Below are 27,822 nucleotides of genomic sequence, written 5' to 3'. Positions count from 1 at the left end.
AGATGCTTAACGACTGAGCCACCCAGGCACCCTGGAATTTTTAATCATCAATCCCAAATGACTAGAATTTCAAAAGATACTACAGACACTAATTTAAGCTATGCTTTCATTCAAACTTGATATAGAAGGGACCAAACACATAAAGTTAAACAGAAGAGAGGGTGGTCATATAAACTTAGAGAACATAGCTTCCCAGCATGCAAAAACAAAAACGAAACCCATTATCAACAGATCATTCAAACTTCCTGTGAAGCAGCAATTTCTACCAAAACTCTTCACTTTCGGAACCACTCACTAAACTTAAGTATTTCCAGTGACATGTATCTTGTTTCTAAACTTACTTGAAACAGCCTTTTCTCTTAAAAGCAAAAAACAAAAAAACCAACAAAGTCACCCAAATTTTATATGTAATCTAAATAATTTGGCTGTATTGTCACATGTTATGACTTCAGTGAAAGACCTTTTCATGGCATAGCCTACCTTCTCAAATTTTTCATTTTTAGAGCCTATCATAAAAGGAATATTAGTGCTCTCTGACTTTTATTTATTTCTGTGGGGGTGGGGTTTCAACAACAAACATTTATTTCTCACGGTTATGGAGGCTGGGAAGTCCCAAGATCAAGGTGCTGGCCGATTCCAAGTCCACTGAGAGCCCACACCCTGGGTAATAGATGACCGTATTTCCAATGTGTCCTCACATGGTGGGAAGGGCAAGAGGGCTCTTTGGGATCTCTTTTATAAGGGCACTAACCCCATTCATCAGGGCTCTACCCTTATGACCTAATCACCTCCCAAAGCCCCCATCTGCTAATACCATCACGTTGGGGTTAGGATCTCAACATAGAAATTTGAGGGGGAAACATCCAGCCCATAGCACAAAATTGGTACATTAGCAGGCCATTTTCTTCTTTGCACTGGACATTAACCACCCCTCTCATCATCACATGAGGAATTGTCACTCTCTGCCTTTTATAAGCACCTCTGTTCATTTTTTCATTCTCTCACTTATTCACTCAACATATAAACGCCTGCTATGTATAATATACTCACAAATAGCCAATTGTATACATTTCTTCTTTTATTGCAACCACTTACATAAAGCCATTCCAATCTCCCCACCCTCTGACATGGCCCCAGTTAAGCTGTCCTGAGCTAGTCATGCCACCAGAACATCTGACACGGTATTTTTTTAATCACTTATTTTCTTGCAATTTCATCCACATTGATGCTATTTTGAAGAAAATTCTATTTCAGAAAACCTCTCTGCACAAAATCTCTCTTACACTCTTTTCATTCTATTCTTGCTGCTAGAATTTCTCTCTCTCTCATCTATTTTTTGCCCCCTCTGAGCCCCAAATGCCCTAAAACTTATGTGATAAAGCTTAAGAGTAATAATAATGTTATGCTGGAATCAAGGAAAAGGAAGTTCATAAATTTGATATTATATGAAATAAAAACTCAATATAATCAGCTTCTAAATTCCCTGGTAATCACCAGAAACCCTTTCAGATTTCCAAAAGAAAAAGTGTCTTTTCCCTAATGAATCTGGATTTCTTCAAGCATTAACACTCTAGATAAATTAAAAGCTGTTCGTAACTTCTATCAATTTTTGGTGTATTTATTAGTATCATAATGTTTCCTCTGGGCTATTTTTCACTGCAAAAACAAAGAATTTCAGTTGTTAAGCTAAATAGGTTTTGAGAGGTTAGCACAGAAACCTAAAACTGCTTCGTAATATTGCTTCTATAAGAAAAAATGCTTTATATTCTAAACAGCTCATATTCAACTAAATTTGAAAGTTCAACCTATTTGGAAGTTAGAAATTTGCTGTTCTACATATAGAAAACTTGCCAGAGATAATTACCTATCTTTAATAAGACTTCTTTCAGAAGCCTGAGGTTGGATGTGCTGTGACATGGGAATTAGTATTAACTCCATATGCTTCAAAACCAAAGACACAGCTGAGTACAAAAGGGAGATGATTCTAGAACCAATAAAAAGATTTATTCAACCAGTCTTTTTAGATCTATTCCAGCTTGCTCCGAGTTAATGGAATACATATGACCTGCCTGGAGTTGACTGGAACGCTGAGGGTGTCTGAGGATATAAAAGGGCCTGAGAGGAATTTTCTACTTCAAGGATGACCTAGAAAGACACTAATTCAATCCTCTGAACCTAAAGTCTCAGATTTGAATTGCCCAGAAGAGGACCAAATTCCAGAGATGGGAAAAGTGGGAAACTAATTTTGTCAATGCTCATTCAATAGCTACCCTTGTTTCATCAGGGCTTTACTTGGCTCTATTAGCTAACTACTAAGGACAATAGCAGTCCATTTAGATAAATCTTATAATCTTTTTTGTGGAAATACAATTATATTTTATACTTTCACCTACACTTTATTCATAAATGTTTAAAAGATCTCTGAACAGGGGCGCCTGGGTGGCTCAGTCATTAAGTGTCTGCCTTTGGCTCAGGTCAGGGTCCCAGGGTCCTGGGATCGAGCCCCGCATCGGGCTCGCTGCTCCACAGGAAGCCTGCTTCTCCCTCTTCCACTCCCCCTGCTTGTGTTCCCTCTCTCGCTGTGTCTCTCTCTGTCAAATAAATAAAATCTTGAAAAAAAAAAGAAGATCTCTGAACAATGATACAATTAAAGTGACACTAAAGAAATGAATATGGTTACAATTAAACACTATCTTTAAGGTTATATACAAACCTGAATATTCCATGACCTCCTCAGGGGATTTGCCCTCCACCTCTCGAGCTATATTATCAATGTCATCTCTTCCATACTTCTCATTAGCTTTAATAAACTGGTTAAAATCTCGCTTAGTCCAGTTTGTGAATCCCTGTGAACAGAAATTAAGCATCATCAGTACAAGTTATATTAGCAAACCCATTTATTGTTCGACTTATTTCTATACAATGATACATTAAAACAGTTTAAAAGACTTAAAGTAGTCCTCCTTACAAAATCGCAGGTTTTTTTAGAATCAAAAGCTGAGTGTTATAAAAATAACTGCTTTTCTATCATGAAGAGAATATACTTTTCTCCAAGTACTACAAACAGATTTATAGTTCCAAGATATTGTGTAGTTTTAATTCTGTATTTTATAGATGCCTACATTAAAATACCAATGCAAGGATATAAAAATGCTAATATAAATAATGAAGTCCTGATATTCCAGTACTTCAACAGTTTTTTTCAAAGATCTGGTCCCATGTAAATTAAGAAAGGAATGTGATTGCATTAGATCAAAAAACACAGAGGAAAAAGTCAGAATGCAGAAAAAAATGTGTAGCTCTTTACATCATTCCAAACTATAGGTGACCCTTGAACAACATGTGTTTGAACTGTGTGGGCCCACTTAGAGATGGATTTTTTCAATAAATACTGTGCAGTGCTGTAAATGTATCTTCTCTCCCTTATGATCTTAATACCATTTTCTCTTCTCTACCTTATCTTATTGTAAGAATACAATATGTAATTCATGTAATGTACAAAATATGTGTTAATTGACTGTTTATGCTATCAGTAAGACTTCCAGTCAACAGTAGGCTATTAGGTAAGTTTTGAGGAGAGTCAAAAGTTACAGGAAAATTTTCAGCTACATGGGGGGTCAGCACCCCTAACTCCCATGTTGTTCAAGGGTCAACTGTACTGTGAATAAATAATTTCTATTTAAAATTGTATTCATAAACAGAATTTCTATAAACAGAGTGTTAAAAGATAGAACAGTTTAACCAGTCAATGTTTTAAATCTCTTTGGTATTATTAGTATGTCTGTGAAGTCACAAAACCAAGAATTTATTTTCTACTCCTTATATATCCCAACCCATAACAATGTGATATCCCTGGCTGTTCAAAACTCTATCCCTAGCCTTTAGCTGACGAAGATGATTTCTGGTGACCCCACATTTTATATCTTTGCCATGATTTTTTTAGAAGATTAATTATTTAAGGTACCAGCGAAGGATGTTTAAAGATGAATTCAACTACTAGGAGGGGCAAAAAAATTGATTTTACTTTTAATTACAAACTAAAGCAATTCCTCAGTTGATACCGTATATTCACAGTATAGTATACATTCACCATATACTGCAAGCCAAGTAGCATTCTAAGACCATAACTTTATTTTTATGTTCAGGAAATAAATTATGAAAATAAAACAAGAATAGTTAAATGTTTTATTTTATTCTGTGGTAAGTCCTAATATTCAGCCAACTGCAATTACATTTTCAAACTAAACTTTATGACTTTCAGGCATTTCGCTCAAAAACTTATGAATATAATTTATAAAAATTCATTCAGTAAAATTACACATCATAACAAAGAAAAGACCTACATAATAAATAAGATATAAATATAAAAACTATCTCTCAATAATTAATGTGGCAACTTTCCTAGCACTGTGCCTTGCATATTGTTCAAAAAAATTGTTGAATAAATAAATCTTGCTGGCAACTTTCTTTTTTTTTTTTTTTTTTTTTTTTAAAAGATTTTATTTATTTGACAGAGAGAGACACAGCCAGAGAGGGAACACAAGCAGGGGGAGCAGGAGAAGGAGAAGCAGGCTTCCCGCGGAGCAGAGAGCCTGATGTGGGGCTCGATCCCAGGACCCTGGGATCATGACCTGAGCCGAAGGCAGACACTTAACGACTGAGCCACCCAGGCGCCCCTGGCAACTTTCTATACTAAGGTGGTATCATACAGTACACGTTTATTATCTTGCAAAGGTCTTTCATGCTGCAACTTTTTTATCTTCTACGGATTATTCATCTTCTATAGATTATTTGTATATTGTTTCTACACTCAAAACTCATTAAAGCAACAATGACCAGAAAGCATTAATATTTTATTCAAATGAAAATGTTCCCTATTTAATAACTATTAGCTTTTAATTATACAATAATCACACCTTACAAAGTTTCAGAAATCTCTCACTGTTGTATTAAAGTTCTTTCTAAGACAGGATAAAAGGCATTTTGAGAATTATGAAATTATTCCATAAATAAAAGATTAGTAGAGTATAATTTCAGAGGACAGTTTACAATCAGTATAATAAATTTAAACTTTCAAGAATATGCTAGTAATTATTGCCTATCAGGATTCATACATGGATTAACATAACTGATAAAATATATGTCTTCATAGTAATAACTGACACTTATATTTTGCATTTATGTATTTTCTGGCATTTCCAAATGGGTGTATTCTACAAACGGGATGAAAAATAGGAATAGCTAATCTAAATGAATGTTTACAAAATAGCCTTGCGTGTTGTTGATGTGTCTAATCAGCTAATACAATAAAAGGTAAATGTGGCCTGTATTTTCTTTTTTCTACTAGTTAATTAGAAACACTTAGCCACTTAAAATATTTTACTTGTGTAAGAAGTTTTTCTTTTTCTTCAGTTTCTTCTGGTGTAAGAGGTTCAGCTCCATCAATCTTTTTTTGCTCCTCTCTTTGAGCCACAGCTGGATTTGGAATATCAGGATTCCTTGGGACCTATAAATCAAGAAATGAATTATAAGTAAACTGTTGAGAAAAACTGATTGAGGGTGTATATATGCATATCAATCTTAGAGTTATTTCAACAGTAAACAATATAAAGTCATACCAGATTGACACATGATCTTCTCCACATTCTTACTACCATGATATTACCAAAATAAAAACCATTCTTAAATGTGTTGCATGGTATTTTAGAGCTAAACCCCTTGCTAAGTGCCACACTATATTCTAGATTTAATTATAACTGTGGAACAAAATACATCCTTATAATATTGTAATACAGGGTAGTAACAATAATATCATTATGCCAACATCAACATTATACAATAAAATCTCAAGCCCAGAAGAAACAAGTTTTGCAGTACAAAAGAGCCCATATTCACCTGGCAATATATATAGATCAGGGTAGAGAAGTGCAATGCACCTGAAGAATGCATTCAATGCTCTGATCAGGTCAAAATGCAAAAAGAAAAGGAGTGCTTTTACTGCCTGCCAGGGTATGGAAAGGGAGAGCATCTTCATATAAAATGCAAAGACTGGAAGAAATGAGAGGATAATGAAGAACCAAAAAAAAAGAGAGAGAGAGAGAGAATATATATAAAAGGGGAAGGGTAGCAGAGCACACAAACAGCTATGATGGAACCTGCAGTCGAGAAAAATCTACAGTGGGGCACCTGGGTGGCTCAGTCGGTTAAGCGTCTGCCTTTGGCTCAGGTCATGATCTCAGGGTCCTGGGATTGAGCCCCACATCAGGCTCCCTGCTCAGCAGGGAGCCTGCTTCTCCCTCTCCCTCTGCCCGCCGCTCTGCCTATTTGTGCTCTCTCTATCTCTCTGTCAAATAAAAAACAAATCTAAAAAAAAAAAGAGAGAAAAAGCTACAGTAGCAGTGACCAACAGGAATTCTAGTGTTTTAGATACAGAACTACAAATACACTGACAAGTGAGAAGAGAGCTCAAGTCCAAAAGACTGAGGACAGAAGCTCAGCTCTCCAAGGAAGTAAGCAGTCAGCCATTCACCTGTATCTCAAAGCTGTGGCCCCTATGTTCCATGTGTCACAGTGAACATAGACAACCAGTACAGTTCAGCAATATGGAGCAGCATTCATTGTATGGAGTGACAAACTAAGTCACTCAGGCCAAAGCCTCACACCATTTCTATGTGCACCTGCAGTAACAATGTAGCACCCTGATTTAAGATAGCAGGTACGTAACATGTGTGGTACATTTTACAGCATTCCATTAAACATGGAAAGGGTTGACACTAAGCCTTCCACTGTTTGATATGCACACCTACCACAAACAACTCATTCCCTAGGGATATCAGATAGTCATGGGTTTACTACAATGTAATTATAATACATATCAGAGTACATTTTCCTAATTGTTATACATATTTCACAGTTTGAAACAATAAAATTGTAACTTGAAAATAAAAATTTTTTAAAACGATTGCATCCAATAGTTTTTTAAATATAAACCCTAATAACTGGGTTTAAAAGAATTACTGAAAAAACACGTTCATTTACAATCATCAGTACCACACAATCAAATTAATAAGTACTGATTAAATGTCTATTATGTCCATAGCACTATGATAGGTATTCACTGGAACATAAAAGCAGTAGACATGGTCCTTGCCTACAGGAAGCTCACAACCTAATTGTGGAATTTTGAATTCTAAGGATTGGGGGAAATGGAGAAGAAGAGAGAAACAACATTCTAGGCTGGAACAATATGAGCAAAGCCAGGAAGGACCATATAGGGTCCTTCCTCACACAGACCTTCTGTCCTCATATAGACCATATAGGGTTTATGTTGAAAAGGAGTAAGAAACAAGGCCAGGCTGAGATAGATTTACAAGGGTTTTTTGAAATTACACAGTAGTGGGGCATCTCAGTGGCTCAGTCAGTTAAGCATCTGACTCTTGATCTCAGCTCAGGTCTTGATCTCAGGGTTGTGAGTTCAAGTCCTACACTGGGCCCCACGCTGGGCATGGAGCCTAAGTAAAGAAAAAAGAAAAATCTATACAGTAGACAACAGCAACCACTAGAGATTTTTCAATAAGAGAAAAATTGACAGAACAGTACCATGCACCATAATACTCCCAGCTATAAGACTACACCTCTCTCCCTTGAGCTAGCAATCCTTTAAGCAGAAGGGGGGGAAAGGAGTCCCTTTCTGAGAACCTAACTATGCAAAGAGAATACCAGGTAACTGCACTGTAGCAATCTGTTCAACTGAGAATAAACTATTGTTCCACTCACTTTGTGGCTCTGGTGAGTTTTCTGGAGCTATAGGGGGAGAAAAAACAATGCTAGGTATCTTCGAGAAGATATGTGTAACAGTTATCAATATCACAACATCCCTGAAAAAAAACAACAGCTTTTGCAGATGACTAGTATGCCACGCTCATCTGTCTATACTCTGAATTCAAACACAACACCTACCTAATTAAAGCACCCACCTTAGCTCAGGTCTGCATCCCCTGGTAAAGAATGGAAGAGACAGGGTTCAGAAAGAACCAACATCCAGAATGTACTCTTATTTGTCTCATAAATCCTCAGCTAAATATGCATATATATGGAGGACAAGGTAAGTCTTAAGATGATACTAAGACAATCCAAAATGAGGCCAAGGAGAGTACAAGGCTAGTAGAGTGGTAGGGGATGGATTTTCCTTCCACCATCACCACCACACCACCATACTCCAAGCCACCACCATCTTCTCTCACCTTTTCACACTTCAACAGCCTCCTGGCTGGTTTCCCTAGATAAACTCATCATTCTCTATATTGCAGCCAGAGTGATCTTTTAAAAATGTAAATCTGATCATACTCTACCATTTAAAAGTTGCTTGACCCAAGGCAAATTACTCGACCTCTATGTGCCTCAGTTTCTCCATCTATAAAACAGGGATGTAGTTTCAGGGCTGTAATGAGGATAATGAGCTGATCTTTTGAAAGAACTTAGAATAGAAAGCAACACAAGTAAGGACCCACCCATTCCTCTGCCTTAAAAACACCTCAGTGGTTTTCCTTTGCTCTAAAGCTAAAGTTCAACCTAATTAATGTGACCTACAATTAACGTTCAATGCTCCACATTATCTGACTACTCACTCACCAACTTCATCTCACCCCTCTCCCTCCTTACCAACACTGGCCTGCCTTCAGTTTCCGAAGGGGCCGTCGTCCTTCCTATTGCAACACCTCTGTTTCCTATGGTTTCCTATGGTTTCCCTGCCTGAGCTCCTCTCCCACACTTCCCTTGACTAATTCCCATGTGTCTCTCTGATCTCAATGTAATAACACTGCCTTAGGGACCATCTTCCTGATCTCCCAATCCACATTAGATAGGCACTGTCATGCTCCCTCGTAGCACCCTCTGTAAGCACAGAAAACAAATAATGTCATTACTCTGCGGCATCAGCTTAATATCTGTCTCCTGCATTAGAACACAAGTTCCATGCACTGAGGGACCTTGTCTGTCTTCTTCACTACTTTATCACCATTGCATGGCCTAGGACCTGACACAGAGGAATACTCAACAAGTATGGATTAAGTGAAAAACAGCCCTCATACTCCCTTCTCCTGTCACGGAGCTCTGGGAGGTGAGGAAGAGAAAAGAGTAAGGTGCCAGAGCATGGAGTCCATGCCATCTTCCCTCTCCTCATTCATCCCTGTCCTCTCTTCTTCCACCTGCCTCCTTCTTGTCACCCTTTGCAGCTGTCCCTTCATGGCTCCCTCTTCTAAGGTTTCTCTCTCCTCCATCTCCTTCCAGTTGGCCACCACCCAACTGTGATTATGAGACCTCACCCCAACCACAAACTGCCTGTAATGAAAGGCACGGCTTGCATTAAAACCAGAGCTGTGGCGAGGATGTGGTGGGCGCTGTATTATCATAGGGAACAGAATCTCAGGATCTCCAAAGAAGGAGCATAAACAGTTATATTGGCAGAGAGGATTTTTTTTATTGCTGTTATTTGACTACCACTTGGCTCGCCTCCCAAACAACATGTCACACCACCATAAACACAGTCCTTATTTAGGGCTGCAAAAAGCAGCAGGGTTATGTCACATGCAGAAATAGCGCAGAATGTCTGAGTGGAAAGAGCATAGCATTTGAACACTGAGAACCTGGGATGGAGACCAGCACCTCTGGCAACTCTCTTAGCTATGTGACCTTGAATGAGTCTTTTAACCTCTCTGAACTTCAGTCTCCTCACCTCTTATATGGAGGTGATAATAACACCTATCTCACATGGCTGTTAGAAATCAAATGAAGTATGTGATAAAGCATTTCATAAATTATAAAATGCTTGACACAGATATTTGGTTGATTACTAACTGGGCTTAACATTTCAACTAATTTTCAAGTCTCACTAAAAACATTCCACAAAAGTAACAAAATAATCATCTAAACCTAAAATTTTTGTAACTTTTAGTGGGATAATATATATATTTGTTTACCTCATGAAATATTACTACTTTATTAATTTTGCTATCTTCATTTTTATTTTGGATCTACAATTTCCTGTTTCTTCTGGTATATCACCATTTTCACCTTCTTTGAAACTGATTTTATTCCTGGTCTGAATGTTCAACCATGGTATTTTTACTCTTTGACAACTTCCTAAGACAGATTTTATCCAGTCATGTTGGTTAAATACATTCAAATGTAATCATATTTCCCTAACCAGATTATAACTACTTATATTCACTGTCACTTTCTCGTTCTTGTTTACATATATTGAACTTTGATACATAAATAGCAAGCAAACCCTTTTTTGCTCCATTTCAAATGGTAATGCTCTCACTCTGGACAAATAGTACAAACACTCTAGAGATCCACTTTAGTTCCAAAATACAAATGAACTAAGTACCTTATATACATGAAGCTTTTCTAGGCACATTACAGCTACTAATCAAAATAATTGCGCATAGTTCCACTTGTGACAAAGGTTCACAAAATAAATTTTAAAACACAGCTTCCACTTCATAAAACAGAAAACTTCATAAAATTACAATAGTATTAATATTTTTATAATTCTGCTTATCCTACTTATACTAATTTCACAGCTTTGGTCATCCCTTTCCATTCACTGGAAAGTCAGTTTCAGCATATAGAAATAACTAGGTAGGCTTAATCTCTCAGTGTGATAGCTTTAGGGTGACAAACATTTCCCTCACTAAAAATGGGTTCCTATCTACCCATATAAATAAGAATCTTTATTTCCAAAAGATCATTTTAAAATGTTAGAATTCATTATCACATTTATCATTAACACCTAAGTGGCAACAATCAAATAACTACCAATAGGGCTTTCATCAACCAAAGAACAATAAATACAAAAGTACTATTCCTTGGTCATATTAAGAAAAATGATTAAAAACTTCCTGTCATCTATCATCTATTCACTTCTAATTAAACATATGCCTATTGTTCTTTCTACATATTCTTTCACCACTCAAACATTTAGCATTATTAAGATAATATACATTATCACTATTTTTGAAATATTGGGTAATTCTCCATTAATCCCATTTCATGATGATCCTACTGGTGATCTGGTAGTTTGATGCTTGACTTCTAGTTGAACCTCCTCTTTGGTTTTAGAAACACCACCATTTTGATTTACTTTTATGTTCTCTCACATTAAAATGGAATGCTTTCCAGTCTGGTTTAATAGATTATATTAGCTTAAAAGATTATATACTAATCTAAAAACTTTAAAAAATAAAAAATAAGTTAAATAAATAAAAACTTGAAAAATTACCTTATAGCCTATTGTCTTCCTATAATAAAGAATTTCCTTTTCCAGGAGCTCAAATAAACGTGGTGGGAAAAACTGAAAATCCTGAACATTTGGCTGCTTTGGAGGTCTTGGAGCCTATGGGAGAAAAGTGCATTACATACATACTTGTTTTCAGTACATGAAGTGAACATACTTCTTTTACTATTTCTTTTATATATAGAAACATAAATACAACGGAATCCCTTTATATGGTGGGGCCATATCAAGTACTTTTCTACATCATTATTATATCGTAAGGGCTATAATGTTGCACTGATACAAGTCAATCTAAGTCACAGACCCTGTTACAAGAGAATTCTGCTATAGGACATAAAAACTGGCCTCATAATGTTTTACCTTTGGAACCTTTGGCTCGCTGACACGTAAAGCCTCTCTAAAGTAGGCATCCACTGCATAGTTTGCTTTGCGCTCTCGTTTAGGAGGTTCAATCCATTCCACCATCCCAAGCTATACACAAGAACAAGGAATTTAATTATTCCAAAATGTTTTTAAAAATCAAACACATCAAGGTTGCAGAAGCATGAGAAAACTAAAGCCATTTGGAAGAAGCAATACTTGCACTTTAGAAGTCACAATTATATGTCCCAAGTTCCAAACCCTTGCACTGTATATGCCAAGTTTAGGTGCAAGGATGTTTTTGTTTTCTTTTTTTTTAATAAGCAAGTTTAGTTGTTATTTAAAAACTTAGTTCTTACTTAGTAAGTGAGAAGAATCTGCACAATCTGGTTAGTATTTTATGTTGAAATAAATAGTATTTAATATAGAAGACTAACACTGATTCTGGTAACTGTGTCAAGTGTATGAATTAGAAAGTAGCTGAAAAGGGTAAATGATGACTATCAACATGATAGGCATATATTCCTTCAAATCAAGAGAAATTTTAAAATGAAGTAAGGCCTTGGTAAGGTAGCGGTGGGAAAAGTCAGTGGAATCAGAAAAGACCTGAATTTGAAACCAGGTTCTGCCACCCTACCAGTTGTGTAACTTGGGGAAAATTAATTCCTCCCTCAGTGAAGTGGGAAGAATAATACCTACCCTGAGGATTAAATGTGACCACATAAGTTAAGGCATTAGATAAACTGCCAGGAGTTGAACCTAAATTATTATTAAACACCCAAAGTTGGGTGAACAATGATTAGGATTAGGTAGCATTACAAAACTCTAACCCAGGGGGCGCCTGGGTGGCTCAGTAGTTAAGCGTCTGCCTTCGGCTCAGGTCATGATCCCAGGGTCCTGGGATTGAGCCCCCGCATCAGGCTCCCTGCTCAGCGGGGAGCCTGCTTCTCCCTCTCCCGCTCCCCCTGCTTGTGTTCCGTCTCTAGCTGTCTCTCTGTGTGTCAAATAAATAAATAAAATCTTCAAAAAAAAAAAACTCTACCCCAGTATCAGCCAGAAAATAAAATTTAAAAGCCAATAGGCCAAACTGACAATACAAAATTCTGGAGTCTATAGAGATGGTTTTCCAGTTCAGGTATTTTTCTTGATTTCACAGTGCCTATCCTAGTGCCTGAACACAAAAGAGGCCATTAATCTACAATTAATGATCCCACTCTATTTGATCTTATCTAAGGATGGAGTTCCAACCTTAGCATCATAGTTTAAGAGTGGATGATAAACTAAGATGAGTAGGATGGTTAGGGATCTACAAACTCTCACAGTGTCCAAAGAAGTAAAGACTAAAGAGAGACATAATGGTAGTATTCACATATGTAAAAGTCTATCAACTACAAAAGAACACAGGTCTCAGTTGATCCATAAGGTTAAAACCAATGTGGAAGGGCGCCTGGGTGGCTCAGTCGTTAAGCGTCTGCCTTCAGCCCAGGTCATGATCCCAGGGTCCTGGGATCGAGCCCAGCATCAGGCTCCCTGCTCCGCGGGAAGCCTGCTTCTCCCTCTCCCACTCCCCCTGCTTGTATTCCCTCTCTCACTGTGTCTCTCTCTGTCAAATAAATAAAATCTTTAAAAAAAAAAAAAAAACACCAATGTGGAAAGTAGATTCCTACTCAATGTAATTTAATAAATATGTCTTAAGTACCTACTGTATTATTTACAAGTCAGTGTCAGGGATACAAAGATGAATAATCTCTTCCATCAAGGAGCTTGTAAGTCAAATAAGACTTATTTGACTCATTTTCTGAGAACCAAAAAATATAAAACTGTGAAATGAACTCTCCCAAAAGGAGTATGATTCCCAATATGACCACATTCAAATAGAGGCTGGATAACTGCCCTACATCCTACATATGGGATTTCTTAATTTAAAAAGGTTAGACTAAATGACCTTTAAGTTTCTTTTAACTCTAAGAGTCTATGAGATATAGACAGTATAATGTGAGTTTGCATAAAATAAAAAAATATTCAAAGCACTGAAAGTAGTTTTGTTTTTCCCCCCTCAAATGGATTAATGTGAGAGGATAGTAATAGAAAAAATATTTTATAAATAACCAATATGTTATTTGTCCCAATTGGAATGAAAATAAATCAATAATAATTTAACTTAGTCAAAAGTAATGTATTGGCCATTTAACCCATACTTACACGCAGGTCTAGGTATCCAAATTTGGAATAAGCATTAAGGGCCTATTCCTAAACTTTCAAATACACTAAATCATGCTGAATTAGTTCGTTTTAGATAAGAGCACATTAATACAAACTAATTCAGGTTAATTTCTTCAGGATCAATGTCAGTCATTATGACTTAATTTCCCAGGTATGGTTGTAAAGTAATGCTGATTCAACAAATCATATATGAAAATCTACCTCATTGTGTAATTCCCATGATTTACGTATAAACAATATTTTTGTAGGTTTTCAATTCTCTTCAAAGGACAATTTGAACCTATTTTAAGAACCTATCTAAAAAATATGAAAAGCCAGAAATAAGAGATAATGCCAAGTCAGAATATTTTTAAAATCTGATTTTGTCATTCAATTATAAAAATATAAGTAATCATAATTATTACTAAAATTCCTCTATATTTGTACATTATTTTACTAGAACTGTAAGCACAGGAAACCTGCTATATTAGACATAGACAAGTATTTTACTAAGTCTAATTTTACTCTAAGGATGTAGATTAGAAGTTCCACTGATATTTACTCTTCACTGTTTAATATTTTTCCACTTTATAAAATACTCTTAATACCAATAAGCCCATAGAAATAACAAAAAATTTGTATTGCACGAGATCTCAAAAACAATTTCTACCTTATTCATGCAAGTCATCATGTTTATCTCATCAGAATAAAACATAAGCAGTCTAAATTAAGGTTACAGATAGAACAACCAAATAGATGTAAGTCAAGACACTAAAAACTACAAAAAATAATGATAGCAACAAAGCATTATCAGCATACTAGTTGCGATGCAAACTAAAATGGCTCACCTCTCATTCTTCAGTAAAATCAATATCCAAAAATAAGCTTTCTTATTTTAACAAAATTCATTTCTGTGAGTTAAAAATATAACAGCTTTATAGAACAATTTTGGCAAACAAAACAATGATAAAATTGTATTATAACTCAAAAAATAAAATAAATATTCATGAGCCCATGCTGATATAAATGAGTATAAAATAAATGAGAAGAGACAGGTCTTCCTTACGGAAAAATCCCAGTTAATAAATGTAGATGGAATGAAAGAAATACAAAATTACTATCAGGCAAAAACCACAATAATAACTGTTGCAGGCAAATGCCACCAAAACATGCTAAAATCAGTGGGTATATGTTTGAGGAATATATTCCCCAAGATATTTATCAAATACAAAGGGAAAAATGGTAACTCTACAGTGAAGAAACCCAGCAGACACCACCTCAACTAAGTGATCAAGGTTACTATTTCCTGTAATACAACACAACAACATCTTATATTCCCTGATAAGATGTACTGAAGACTTAACATCCCTGCCATGGAATTCTTGCCAAAAAATACATAATCTCAGTCCAATCATGAGACAATGTCAGACAAACCCAAAATGAGAGACAAACTACAAAATAACTGACCAATACTCTTCAAAAGTGTAAAGACCATGAAAGACAAAGGAAGACTGAGAACTAACGCAGATTAAAAGAGCCTAAGAAGACACAGCAAAAAAAAAAGCATTGTGGGTCAAGAGAATGAGAAAAGTCACAAAATGACAGAAAATATTTGCAAAACACATCTTATAAAGGACTGTTATCCAAAATATACAAAGAACTCTTAAAATTCAACAATAAGAAAATAACCTGATTTTAAAAATGGGCAAAAGACCTGAACAGACGCCTGGCCAAAGATATACAGATGGAAATAAGCAAATGAAAAGATGCTCAACATCTTATGTCAGTGAAATGCAAATGAGAACAAGATACCACTACACACCTATTAGAATGGCCAAAATCCAGAACACTGACACCACCAAATGCTAGTGAGAATGTGGAGCAACAGAATTCTCATTCATTGCTCATGAGAATGCAAAATGGTATGGCCACTTTGGAAGAAGGGTTGGCAGCTTCTTACAAAACTAAACATAAGCTTATCACATGCTCCAGCAATCATGATCCTTGGCATCTACCCAAAGGAGTTGAAAATCTATGTCCACCCAAAAACCTGCACATGAATTTTTATGACAGCTTTATTCATAATGGCCAAAACTTGGAGACAACCAAGATGTCCTTCAGTAGATGAATGAATAAATAAATAGTGATACATCCAGACAACAGAGTATTACTCAGCACTAAAAAGAAATGAGCTATCAAACCATGAAAAAACATGAAGGTACCTTAAATGCATACAACTAAGTGAAAGAAGCCAATCTGAAAAGGCTACATACTATATGATTCCAACTATATGATAGTCTGGAAAAAGCAAAACTATGGAGATAGTACAAAGATTAGTTGTTGCCAGTGGCTATAGAAAGAGAGAAATGAATAGGCAGAGCACAGAGAACTTTTTAGAGCAGTAACACTATTCTGGATGATACTGTAATGGTGGATACATATCATTACACATTTATCCAAACCCACAGAATGTACAATACCAAAAGTGAACCTTAACGTAAAAGATGGGCTTTGGATGATAATGATGTGTCAATGTAGGTTCAATTGTAACAAATGTACCACTCTGATGTGGGATATTAATAGTGTAGTAGCTATGTTTATTTGGAGTAGGTAGATATGGGAACTCTGTATTTTCCACTTTATTTTGTTGTGAATCTAAAACTGCTCTTAAAAATAAAGCTGTTTTTTTATTTTTTTAAAGATTTTATTTATTTATTTGACAGAGAGAGATAGCGAGAGAGGGAACACAAGCAGGGGGGAGTGGGAGAGGGAGAAGCAAGCCTCCTGCAGAGCAGGGAGCCCGATGCGGGGCTCGATCCCAGGACCCTGGGACCATGACCTGAGCTGAAGGCAGACGCTTAACGACTGGGCCACCCAGGCGCCCCATAATAAAGCTGTTTTTTTTAAACTGCAGTGTGAGATCCTGGATTGTATCCCCTGGAACAGGGAAAGAACTTAGGGAGAAAACGTGTTAATTTGATAAATGTACTATGATTATGTAACTTGTTAACATTAAGGGAAGCTGGGTGAAAGATACATGTGAACTCTGTACTTTTTTGTAATAAAGTCTAAAGTCATTTCAAATTAAAAATTTTTAATTACAGCCGTAATTTCAACCAAAATAAATAAAACTCCCATTTCCTCAAAGGACCTTGCTCTCCATGCAGTGTATTACTATACCCTCCATTTGATAGTGGAGAAAAATGAGTACCCAAAGTCACTTAATTAGTAATACAGTTGGGATTTCAGCTTCAAAATCCAGGAACTCCACCACAATCCTACACTGCTTGTCAAAAAACAGTAATAACAGCAACAACAGCAGCAAAAATGATGAGGAGGATGATGATAATCATCATCATCATCTTCATCCAGCAAAATTTATTAAAGATAGCAATTGCATGAGATCTGACCCACATCAAATTTCACTCCATAGCAGAGCATTGTAATAGGTAAGTGCCAGTGGGGTTTTTTTAATTTTATTATTGTTTTAATTTTATCTATTTTTTTAAATAACCCCTACACACAACATGGGGCTTGAACTCACAACCCCAAGATCAAGAGTCACACATGTTCTACCGAATGAGACAGCCAGATGCCCCGTCAGTGTTTTTTAATAATGGTTATGGGGAGAAATGCTAATTTGAGAGTCTAATGGCTGAGGGTAAAAAGTTACCTTCTGTTTTTCTCTATAATCTTCTCCTTCAAACTTGTACAAACTTTGTTCAGTGTCCATTCTAAAATTTCTCAGAGAAGACTCTCCCATTTTCTGCAAGCGTTCATTCATCTCTGCAGTCTACAGTTCAATGCATTGAAATTAGAAAATTATCACTGAATTACTTACAAAAATCTGTGGGCTCTCTATCTTTTTAAAAGTCAGGTTTGACATGAAATATCCAATCTGTTAATTTACAAGGTAAGAATGCAAGGCTAACATTAAATGAATATAAATTTAACTTACTCCAAGTATTTTAAATATTTAAGTGGTTATTCAAGTATTCTCAATTAGGCTTTCTTTAAAATCTTTTATCCCTGAAGATGTAGCCATATCATAATTTCTGTCTACTTTCACTCATGTTTGAAATTATCTAAAATAATTTGTAAAAACAATGAATCATGGAACACTATATCTAAAACTAATGATGTAATGTATGGGGATTAACATAACAATAAAAAAAAAATTAAAAAAAAAAAATAATAATTTGTAAAAAAAAAAAAGTAAATTCAACACAAAATGGCAATATTCTGAAATAGTTTATTATACTTTAGCAAATAATGCTTTAATATTTCATGAAATGTTCACAAAAGATTTTCAGTTAATGCAATGTAATCCAGTGTAAGAAAAAGGCTGCAAAAATGTAGTCCTGATATATGTGATTGAATGTGAAATTTATTTGGCTTTTAAGTAAATACCAACATTACTTTCAATAAACATAAGATATAAGGTCACTCAATTTTAAACTCTAGTTCTTAGTCTTTCTTACCAAAAATTAAACTAAAAAACCCTAAACTACCTCTGGATATAAATCTACAAATCCTTAGAGAGAACATGAGTCATTTGAAACATGCATTTGAAACAACACAAATCCAATTAAGCATGCTGAAGTACGTTGATTTTAAAGCAATTCATCATGAAAACAAATGTCATTTTAACTAACCTTCTTTTCCCCTCTTTCCAGAAGAGTTGTAATGTCTTCATCTGTCAGCTCACTTTCTTTAGAAGCAAAAACATGGGTGGCTCCATGACGTATCATTTGCAACATTTCCTCTTTTGCCAGCTTGTTAGACTGTTGGTCAATGAGTCTTCCTAATAATAAAAATAAAAGTTGTATATATTCAATTATATTCCATAGAAAGCACAGCATAATAGTTCTAATCAGGGCGCCTGGGTGGCTCAGTCGGTTAAGCGACTGCCTTCGGCTCAGGTCATGATCCTGGAGTCCCGGGATCGAGTACCGCATCGGGCTCCCTGCTCAGTGGGGAGTCTGCTTCTCCCTCTGACCCTCCTCCCTCTCGTGCTCTCTGTCTCTCATTCTCTCTCTCGCAAATAAATAAATAAAATCTTTAAAAAAAAAATAGTTCTAATCAGACACTACCACATTTAACTATAAGTAAAGCTTTAAAAGCACAGAAAATTAGTGAGCTTTCAAGTTATATTAATGAACACACCTACAAGTTTTTCTTCTACCATACCTTCTATTTCAATATGAGTTTCCTTCTGTAAAATTCAGTTAAAACTCAGAAGAACAGAAACATTTTTTCATTTTCAAAGCTCATTTTTCAGATCAAATTTCTTTCTATCAACAGGCACTCTCTAATACGTGTATAAAAATTTTTTAGGGGCGCCTGGGTGGCTCAGTCAGTTAAGTGTCTGCCTTCAGCTCAGGTCATCATCCCAGAGGAGTCCTGGGATAGAGCCCCATGTCCATCAGGCTCCCGCCTGCTTCTCCCTCTCCCTCTGCCCTTCCCCCCTCCCCCCGCTAGTGCGTGCGCACTCCCTCTCTCTCATAAATAAATAAAGTCTTAAATCTTTAAAAAAATTTTTAACTAGACATTTTAACTGCTAAATAATATCAGGTACTTGAGAAGACATGCCACTGGCATTCAACTATAAACTAGTGATGTTTAACTATCTATTCCATATATTGAATGCAAGGCTTTAAATTAAATGGATTTAAATTAGCATTTTTTTTAAAAAACTGACTTTTTTTCCTGTAAGTTTGCAAATTTTAGTCAACTCTAAAAGTAATCTCCTTGGGGTACCTGGGTGGCTCAGTCAGTTAACCATCCAACTCTTGATTTCAGATCAGATCATGATCTCAGGGTCCTGGAATCGAGACCCGCATCAGAGGGAGTCTGCTTGTCTCCCTCTCCCTCTGCCCCTCTCCCCACACGCTTGCTCTCGCTCTCTCTCTCTCTCTCTAAAATAAATAAATGAATCTTAAAAAAATAAAAATGTCCTCTAAAGAAAATTGCATGTGTTTTTGGAAAAAAAAAACACCTAATTAAGTTTACATGTATAAATACCTTGTTGTATAACAATTGAGTCAAGTCTCAGTTTTATCTCTGCTCTTTCTACAATCCTTTCTTCAACAGTATTATCAGTGATGAGACGGAACACACGTACTGGCTTCTTCTGACCAATACGATGTGCTCGATCCTAGAAGAAAGAATCCTAATATAAGATATTGGGTATTCTGGATAAAATATATAGACAGCCACCATATGCTATAAAATTCTAAATACAAAATTAGTTTCTGAGCTCTCTAGACCTGCCACATTTTAAAGGAGGATAATGAATATTAAGAGTATATATGGGGCGCCTGGGTGGCTCAGTCAGTTAAGCGTCTGACTTCGGCTCCGGTCATGATCTCAGGGTCCTGGGATCAAGCCCCATGTTGGGCTTCCTGCTCCGCCCCCCACTTGTGCACGTTCTCTTTCTCTCAAATAAATCTTTTTTAAATAAAGGAATATCTAGAGGTCCCTGTGACCAAAAAAATCTGCCAATATTATACTATACCAGTAATAGAAAACTTCCAGAAAGGCAACCACCAAAGCCCCTTTAAGATGAGGACTAGAGGGAGTTTTCTAAGCAACTTTAAGCCACTAAATGCAACCATCTTCCACAACAGCAAGTAGTTTCGTGAGGGGCAAAGTAGTTAGCAAGGGTTGCTATGGTGGCAAAAGTCTGCATAATCAAGCAGTTCTTTCTGCTTATGGAGGCAATTCAGGGATGTGTAATAAAAGGTAATAAAAATTAATGGCATATTAATATCCTTACTATATAGTGGTCTAGAATTAGTCCTATGGTTTACAGTTGGTAAAGGAGACAGGTGGCAAGTTCTGATAATACAAAAACAGCTAAGGGGAGTGTTTTTAAAACACAGAAGCTGCTAGAGCAAACAGGTGAAGGGAAGAGGGCAGTTGAGAAAAACAAATCAAAGAAACAAGATTCAAAACAGCCCTTGAACTAAATATAAAAACACTAGAGCTCAGTAACAATTTCAACAAAGCACACTGAATGAGAATGCAACACCTCTATACAAATTTAAAATTTCAAACTCAAATCAGTAAATCATGAAAGATCAGCTAAGCTCTAACAATTTTAATGAAATGAAATGTTATCAACAGGTTTTCCAGTTTAGTAACCCTGTAACTTACTGGGGCTTACTCCTACTGAGTCATATCAAACGGCTAGCTCAGTACCATGCTAAAGTAATGATAAAAAAGCATTTCGATTTAAAAATGTCCTGGGGCACCTGGGTGGTTCAGTCAGCTAAGTGTCCAACCCTTGATGTCTGCTCAGGTCACGATCTCATGGGTCATGAGACTGAGCCCTGCGTCAGGCTGCTTGACGATTCTCTCCCTCTGCCCCTCCCCGGACTCGTGCATGTGCACACGTGGGCCTGCTCTCTCTCTAAAAATACAAATAAATCTTCAAAAAAATTAAAAAATTAAAATGTCAGGGCGCCTGGGTGGCTCAGTCGTTAAGCGTCTGCCTTCGGCTCAGGTCATGATCCCAGGGTCCTGGGATCGAGCCCCGCATCGGGCTCCCTGCTCAGCAGGAAGCCTGCTTCTCCCTCTCCCACTCCCCCTCTGCTTGGGTTCCCTTTCTCGCTATATCTCCCTGTCAAATAAATAAATAAAATCTTAAAAAAAAAATTAAAATGTCCTGATAGTCAATATGTTTTAATTCTGTTATTAAAAAAAGGAAGGTGGGGCGTTCACTCCCGGGTTTCAGCACCAAAAAATATAAATATAAATATATAAAATTTTTAAAAAGGACTTCTAAGCTATGCCTCATTGATGTATGACTTTAATTGCTTCCAAAGATAGTAAATTATCCCATAATTTATTGGGATTTTGAGTGCATAGCTATTTTGCATCTTTGTACTTCTGAAATTACTTTTATCTCAAAATGTGAGTCACACTGACAGAAGTTGTAGCTCTAATTCACTAAATGACAGCATGATGACAAATAAAAGAAATAGCTCCTTGAAATTTTTTTTTAAAAAAGGGTAGGATATTTTCCAATGGTGTCCTTAGGTATCAAATGTTTTCCTGGAATATATTCCTTTGTTACCTTTTTACCTCCTCATCCCAAATGTTTTATTACAAAAGTTGAAATCATACCTCTCCCAATTTTAGTGCTAAGAATTTTAACGTATTTAGTTATCCAGAAGAATTAATAACAACACATTAACTTTTTAACCCTTTTCATTAAGACATATGTACATGTCCTTTTCAATATTCAGGAGTGGGGAAAAAACAGTTCGGTTTCATGATAAATGCCAAAATAGACACATAAATGCTGTAGTTGGATTTGGGGTGTGTGTGTTTCTGTTTCCTTTTTTTTTGTAATTAGCACAGTATCTTTGTTTTCCAAGATAATCTATTTTAACATCTAGAAAACCTCCCAAAAATTGTGGTTGCCCTTTTATAAGTTACACCTGTGCTGCATAAATAACAATAGTATTCCTAGTTAAAATAAATTTCTGACATCATTAAAGATTACTAACCATAGCTTGTAGATCAACCTGCGGATTCCAGTCTGAATCATATAGTATAACCACGTCAGCACTTGCCAAGTTAATTCCAAGACCTCCAGCTCTGGTACTCAGCATAAAGATGAATTTGCTACTATTAGGAACATTAAAGGCCTCTATTGCTTCCTTTTTTTAATTGACACAGGAGATGGAAGAAAAACAAAAATAAAATTATATTAACAGAGTCCTTAAGAAATATTTTTAACATGCATATTCAAAAGCCCACTTTATGATATTCTTCCATCTCAGAAATACTTAAGCATATATCTATATACTGTACTGTGTGAATTGCTGTAGAAAGTATATTACATAAAGTTCCTAATATTTAGAAGCTTACATCAATAGAGACACACTCAGAACAATCGTATAAACAAATTTAACTAGGCAAGCAATAAATCATTTAAATTATTTAAAGCAACAACAGTGAAAATGTTTTGAGTGAGAGCTGAAAAATATCTAGGAGGTAAAATGTCAGCTATCTCAACTTCATTCCCATTATTTTACATAGGATTAACAAAGACAGTATAGTTTGGAAGACCAACGAGAAAGAAAAAGGTTCAGAAATGTGAATGAGAGAACTGGATAAAGGGGAGATTAAGTAGATTTATTTCCATATGGTGACAAGGGGCAAACAGGGAAGTAATGAAGAAATTCAGTAAGGTAATCCAGGGATATTTAGTGAAGTCTTAAAATTAATGGGATGTTAATATCCCTACTATATAAAGATCTCATACAAATTAATTAGAAACACTAAGACCCCAGTAGAAAAATAAGCAAAAAAAAGGAAAAAAAGAACAGACAATTCACAGAAGAACAAATATGAATGGCTAATAAATACAAAAATAATGTTCAATCTTACTAGTAATCAAATAAATGCAAATTAAAACATAATACCATTTTTTGAAGATTAAAAAAATAATACTCAATGTTGACGAGGGGGCGGTGAGACGGGCACTCTCATACATTGCTGCAGGGAATGGAAATTGGTACAACCTTTCTGGAAAGCAATTTGGCAATATGCATCAAGTCTTAAAAATGTTCATACCCTTTGACCCAGTAATTCCACTTCTAGGAATTTATCCTAAGGAAATAATCAGAAATGTGCACAAAGATTTATGTATAAGGACTTTCACTTTAGCATTATTTATAATAGTGAAAACTTGGAAACAACCTAAATGATCAACAATTGGGAGATAAATTATTTATAGTACATCCACTGGATGTAATATTATACTTAAATTATTTTTACAATGAAGTTTATTACTGATATAGGAAAGTACAACATAATACTGAGTAAAAATATTACCAAACTTCATATATAATATATAGTATAGTATCAGTTATTTATATAAATTATATATACAAAAATTGGCCAGAAATACTTTTATTTTGCAAATTTCCTTCAGCAGTCATATATTACTTTGATAATCAGAAAATACAGGAAGTCATATTTTTAATGAATGGAATGGCATGGTCAAAAGTTGCAGCAGAGAAGGTGACACTCGCTGCCGCGGTCCATATAGCATGTAGAGGGGGCAGTATAGAAAGCAGCACGGTGTAGTGAGAGGCAATTTGGTGTAGAGGAAAGAGCAAAAACCTGGTGTGAATCATTATCATTTACTACATATGTGTTTCTAAGCAAGCATTTAACCTCTCTGAGACAGTTTCAAGTAGAGAAAATGATACCAGTAAATTATACTTTACTGGGCTGCTGGGAGAATTCAGCTGGAACTATACATTGCCTAGCTTAGAGTCGTTGCTTGACAAATGTTAGATCCTTTCCCTATAAAAGTGAGGAGGCCAATTAAGTAAAGGTTATAGGAACTGAGTCAGAGGGTGACCAGAGACTTCGCTAGCTGAATTTAGCGGTAGCAATGAAGAAAGGGCAAATCTGAGAACTACTGAAAAAGAATTGCTTATTAACAGCTGGCAAATAATTAGAGTAAGGAATCAAATGTGGCTTCCCCTCCTTACTAGGAAAATAGATGAAACGATTAGGTGGACAACAGTATAATGGGAAAGTGGGGCATTTCCAAAAAAAAAAAAAAAAAAAAAGAAAAGAACAGCTCTGACTTTGCTGTACCTAAATTCAACATATGCAATTCAAAGCCTCTGAAGGGAGAAATTATTTGAAATTTTAAGAAACCAGAATAATTTGGGTATAATTAGGTAAAGTCCACATTGTTCGTAAACAGGGAGATCAGTCAGAAATGCAAATTGGCTATTTGAGGTCAGAAAGCACCTACTTTTCTGCCTTAGTATCATCTTCACTCCAGGAAAAAGGGTCATTTTGAATAGCACTATATGGCTTGTACTTAATGTGGATTTGAAAGAAACCCATTCTGAGGAATAAATCAGCAAAAGCCCAATAAAGCTTCAAGTTACCATTTCAAAAAAAGTAAACTACTATAGAGCAGGGACCAGTGTAAACTTTGAAACATGCCCATTATTTGTGAATGTTACCAAAAATGTTTCCCCACAATGGGTAGCAGGTAAACCCTTAATATAAAAAGGGCCTGTGTGCCTGCTATGGACCCTATCCTATGCTACAGCCAAGCTTCAAGAAGGAAGCACACAAGAGACAGAGTGCTCACTGAAGCTACAGAAGGAGAGGGACATGGACTAAGAGTCCTTGTGGCCTGAGATGGGGCCCTAAAGCTGAGAGGTAAAAGGCCTGTGTGCAATTTCATGACATGTAGTATATCCTGCACTACAGTTTTAAAAACTACATTCATATCTATTATACCCAATGATCCTCATAAAATTGTCAGAAAAAAAGAAGCCTAGGTATTAATATTACCCTGATAATAGTTAAAGATACTGAGGCTCAGAGAATTAAACAGCTTGCATACGCTACAAAGTGGTGGAGCTGGTGCTGAAATTTAGGTCTTCTGAAACCAAGTTCAATGCATTTTCCACTATACCATGAAATCACAATCTTTGCCCAGAGCTTGAGGATAGACTTAAAAGAGAGACCAAAGACAGAGCCTTGAAGGACCACAGAAAAGTGAAGATAAATTAGCAAAGCCCTCCCCCCAAAAAAGTATTTAAAGGGTTTAAAATACATTAGACCCATGACATTCATGAGGGATAATCTAAAGATCTGTAAGAATTCCTAAATTTGAGAAAGACACTGGCTGCTAGGTAGGTTTCCTCACTAGCTCAGTAACTCATTCCTATACACCAGCCTTACGGTATTCCAAGATCCAAATGCATGATAAGCACCTAGACCTATGTTGTCCAATTTCAGTTTTACAAAAATCTAACACTGAGATTATTTTCTTTACAAATTACTGTTTCATGAGTCTTTAGGATTACTCATAAACTGGAAAAATCTCAACTGTTAAACTCCACAAATGGCGAGGGTCTACTGCAGGAAGCAAATCAAGAAAAGAAAATGGCAGAATCAGAGATTAAAGAGTAGGATGAGAAACAGTAATTAGAAGGTCAGAGCAGTGGTTAGAGGAGGTAAGGGTGTAATGGTGTAGTATCCTTTAGATAAGTGAGGATGTCTTTGAAGACCTTGAAAAGGATGCTTTGTAAAGAGTCAGTATAATGCAAGCCAAATTGAAGATCTCAGAGAGACAGAGAGGTGTTAGTGAAAATTCAACACACCTAGCTATTTAAAAAAAGGCCAAAGTTCAAAACTACCTAATGATGAAAAACATGGCTTAATTGAACTCTGATTTTTAAAGTTTTGTTTTACTTTCTTTTCCTCACCTCTCTTTCTTCGTGTGGGGTTTGTCCATCCAGTCGACAATACTCATAACCACGCCACATACAATAATCCTCCAAAATGTCCAGCAAGCGAGTCATCTGGCTAAAAATGAGAACCCTTGAACCTAAAACATTTCCCCCAAAAAAGCAAGTTATTCAACTTGTGTAAAACTAATTTGAAAGTTACAAAAATATAAGTAAACATCACATGTAACATAAATATATAGTGGAACACTTCATGAAACACACACACACATACACCTTCGAGGAATGCTATACAGAATTATGCATTGCTGAGTTATGCATGTTTAAGGATTTCAAAACCCTCCACACATATTGAGATGATTTAAATTCTGCCTTTTCTCTGTCCTGAGGATGAGTGATCGGTCCACACAACCTTTCACTAGACTACTGCAATAGTCTCCCAACTAGTCTCCTGTTTCTCATCTCTCATCCTCAGTAGAACCCCCGTACTGCTTCAAAGGTTCTCCTCCAAACATACAAGTCTGATCATGTCAGCTGACACAGCAAAATCTTCTATGACACACCTCCCTCCCTGCCTTCCAAATAGTCCAAACTTCTTTAGCATGTTTAAAAGGACTTTCATAATCTGGCCCCATCCATCTTTTCAGATTCCTCAACTGCCACTCTACCCCAAATACTGTAAGCTCTGCATTCCCTTTTTTTCATACTTCAGTTTCATTGCCCTGTAAAATGCTTCCCCCTCCTTTTTCCCATGATTTACTTCTAGACATTCTCCAGGGCTCACTTCAAATGTCGCCTTTGTGAAGATTTCCCCAACTGTTTCTCAACATGTGGCACTTATCACAATGAATTGCAACTGTTCCTCCTCACTACATTGTTTGTCCAAGGCAAAGACTGTTGTCTTATGCATCTTTGTAATACCCAGCCCAAAGGACAATTCCTGGCAGATAATAAGTACTCAACAATGTTTGCTGAATGAGTGAATGAATAAATGATGGGTAAATATGCAAAATGTTATTCATACACAAGTCACTAATATAAAGTCATTTCATGTTAATGTATAGATTTGTAACTCACCCTGTTCTTTGAGTTTGGCCAACAGTTTATCAAGAACTACCATTTTACCACTGTTGCTGACAATGTGCTCATCAGTGGTATAAGGTGGACCAGGTTCAGCACCATCAAACAAGTAAGGATGATTACAACACTTTCGAAGCTGCATCAGAATGTTTAAGAGTCGCATCTTGTCCATCTTGCCAGCAGAGTTTAACACATCAATATCTTTCATCAGGATTTTTGTATACCTAAAATTTTTAACTATAATTAATCATTTATTATATGTAATTGATAAATCACTAAATTCTACTCCTGAAACCAGTATTACACTATATATTAATCAATTAGAATTTAAATAAAAATTTGAAAAGAAAAAAAAGTAAAAAAATATTCAGTTTTGGCGAATATGTGGTGAAATAGGAAGATCTTATAAACTGACATGGATAAGTTAGTACACTCTTTCTAAAGGGCAATTTGGCAAGATAGGTAATAAGTTTTAAAATGTGAATATTCTACATCTACAATTTCGTCCTTTGTAGATAGCCACATAAGTGGAATAGTGTTCATCACAACACTGTTTGTAATAATAAAAAGTTAAAGCATTCTAAAAAAAAATGTTCAGGGGTGCGTGGGTGGCTCAGTCGTTAAGCGTCTGCCTTC

The 27,822-nt window shown here is 36.0% G+C and overlaps 1 protein-coding gene across 1 annotated transcript in view; it reads right to left on the bottom strand.

Moving 5' to 3' along the window:
- SMARCA1 (SWI/SNF related, matrix associated, actin dependent regulator of chromatin, subfamily a, member 1) overlaps nucleotides 1-27,822 on the bottom strand; it is a 74,111-nt gene that overhangs the window by 23,839 nt on the left and 22,450 nt on the right. Inside the window, exons 11-21 of the mRNA XM_032428248.1 lie at nucleotides 27,184-27,410; nucleotides 26,125-26,246; nucleotides 23,450-23,485; nucleotides 22,378-22,530; nucleotides 19,886-20,018; nucleotides 18,517-18,665; nucleotides 17,535-17,654; nucleotides 11,660-11,770; nucleotides 11,285-11,398; nucleotides 5,384-5,506; nucleotides 2,714-2,846 (exon numbers count right to left, since the gene is read on the bottom strand). Coding sequence (XP_032284139.1) covers nucleotides 2,714-2,846; nucleotides 5,384-5,506; nucleotides 11,285-11,398; nucleotides 11,660-11,770; nucleotides 17,535-17,654; nucleotides 18,517-18,665; nucleotides 19,886-20,018; nucleotides 22,378-22,530; nucleotides 23,450-23,485; nucleotides 26,125-26,246; nucleotides 27,184-27,410 — 1,421 coding nt within the window. The remainder of the gene's footprint in view (nucleotides 1-2,713; nucleotides 2,847-5,383; nucleotides 5,507-11,284; nucleotides 11,399-11,659; nucleotides 11,771-17,534; nucleotides 17,655-18,516; nucleotides 18,666-19,885; nucleotides 20,019-22,377; nucleotides 22,531-23,449; nucleotides 23,486-26,124; nucleotides 26,247-27,183; nucleotides 27,411-27,822) is intronic.

Source organism: Phoca vitulina, unplaced genomic scaffold, assembly GCF_004348235.1.
Source record: "Phoca vitulina isolate PV1807 unplaced genomic scaffold, GSC_HSeal_1.0 scaffold39, whole genome shotgun sequence".
Lineage (NCBI taxonomy): Eukaryota > Metazoa > Chordata > Mammalia > Carnivora > Phocidae > Phoca > Phoca vitulina.
The sequence above is the reverse complement of the archived record's forward strand: the minus strand, read 5'-3'. Positions and strand labels throughout refer to the sequence as shown.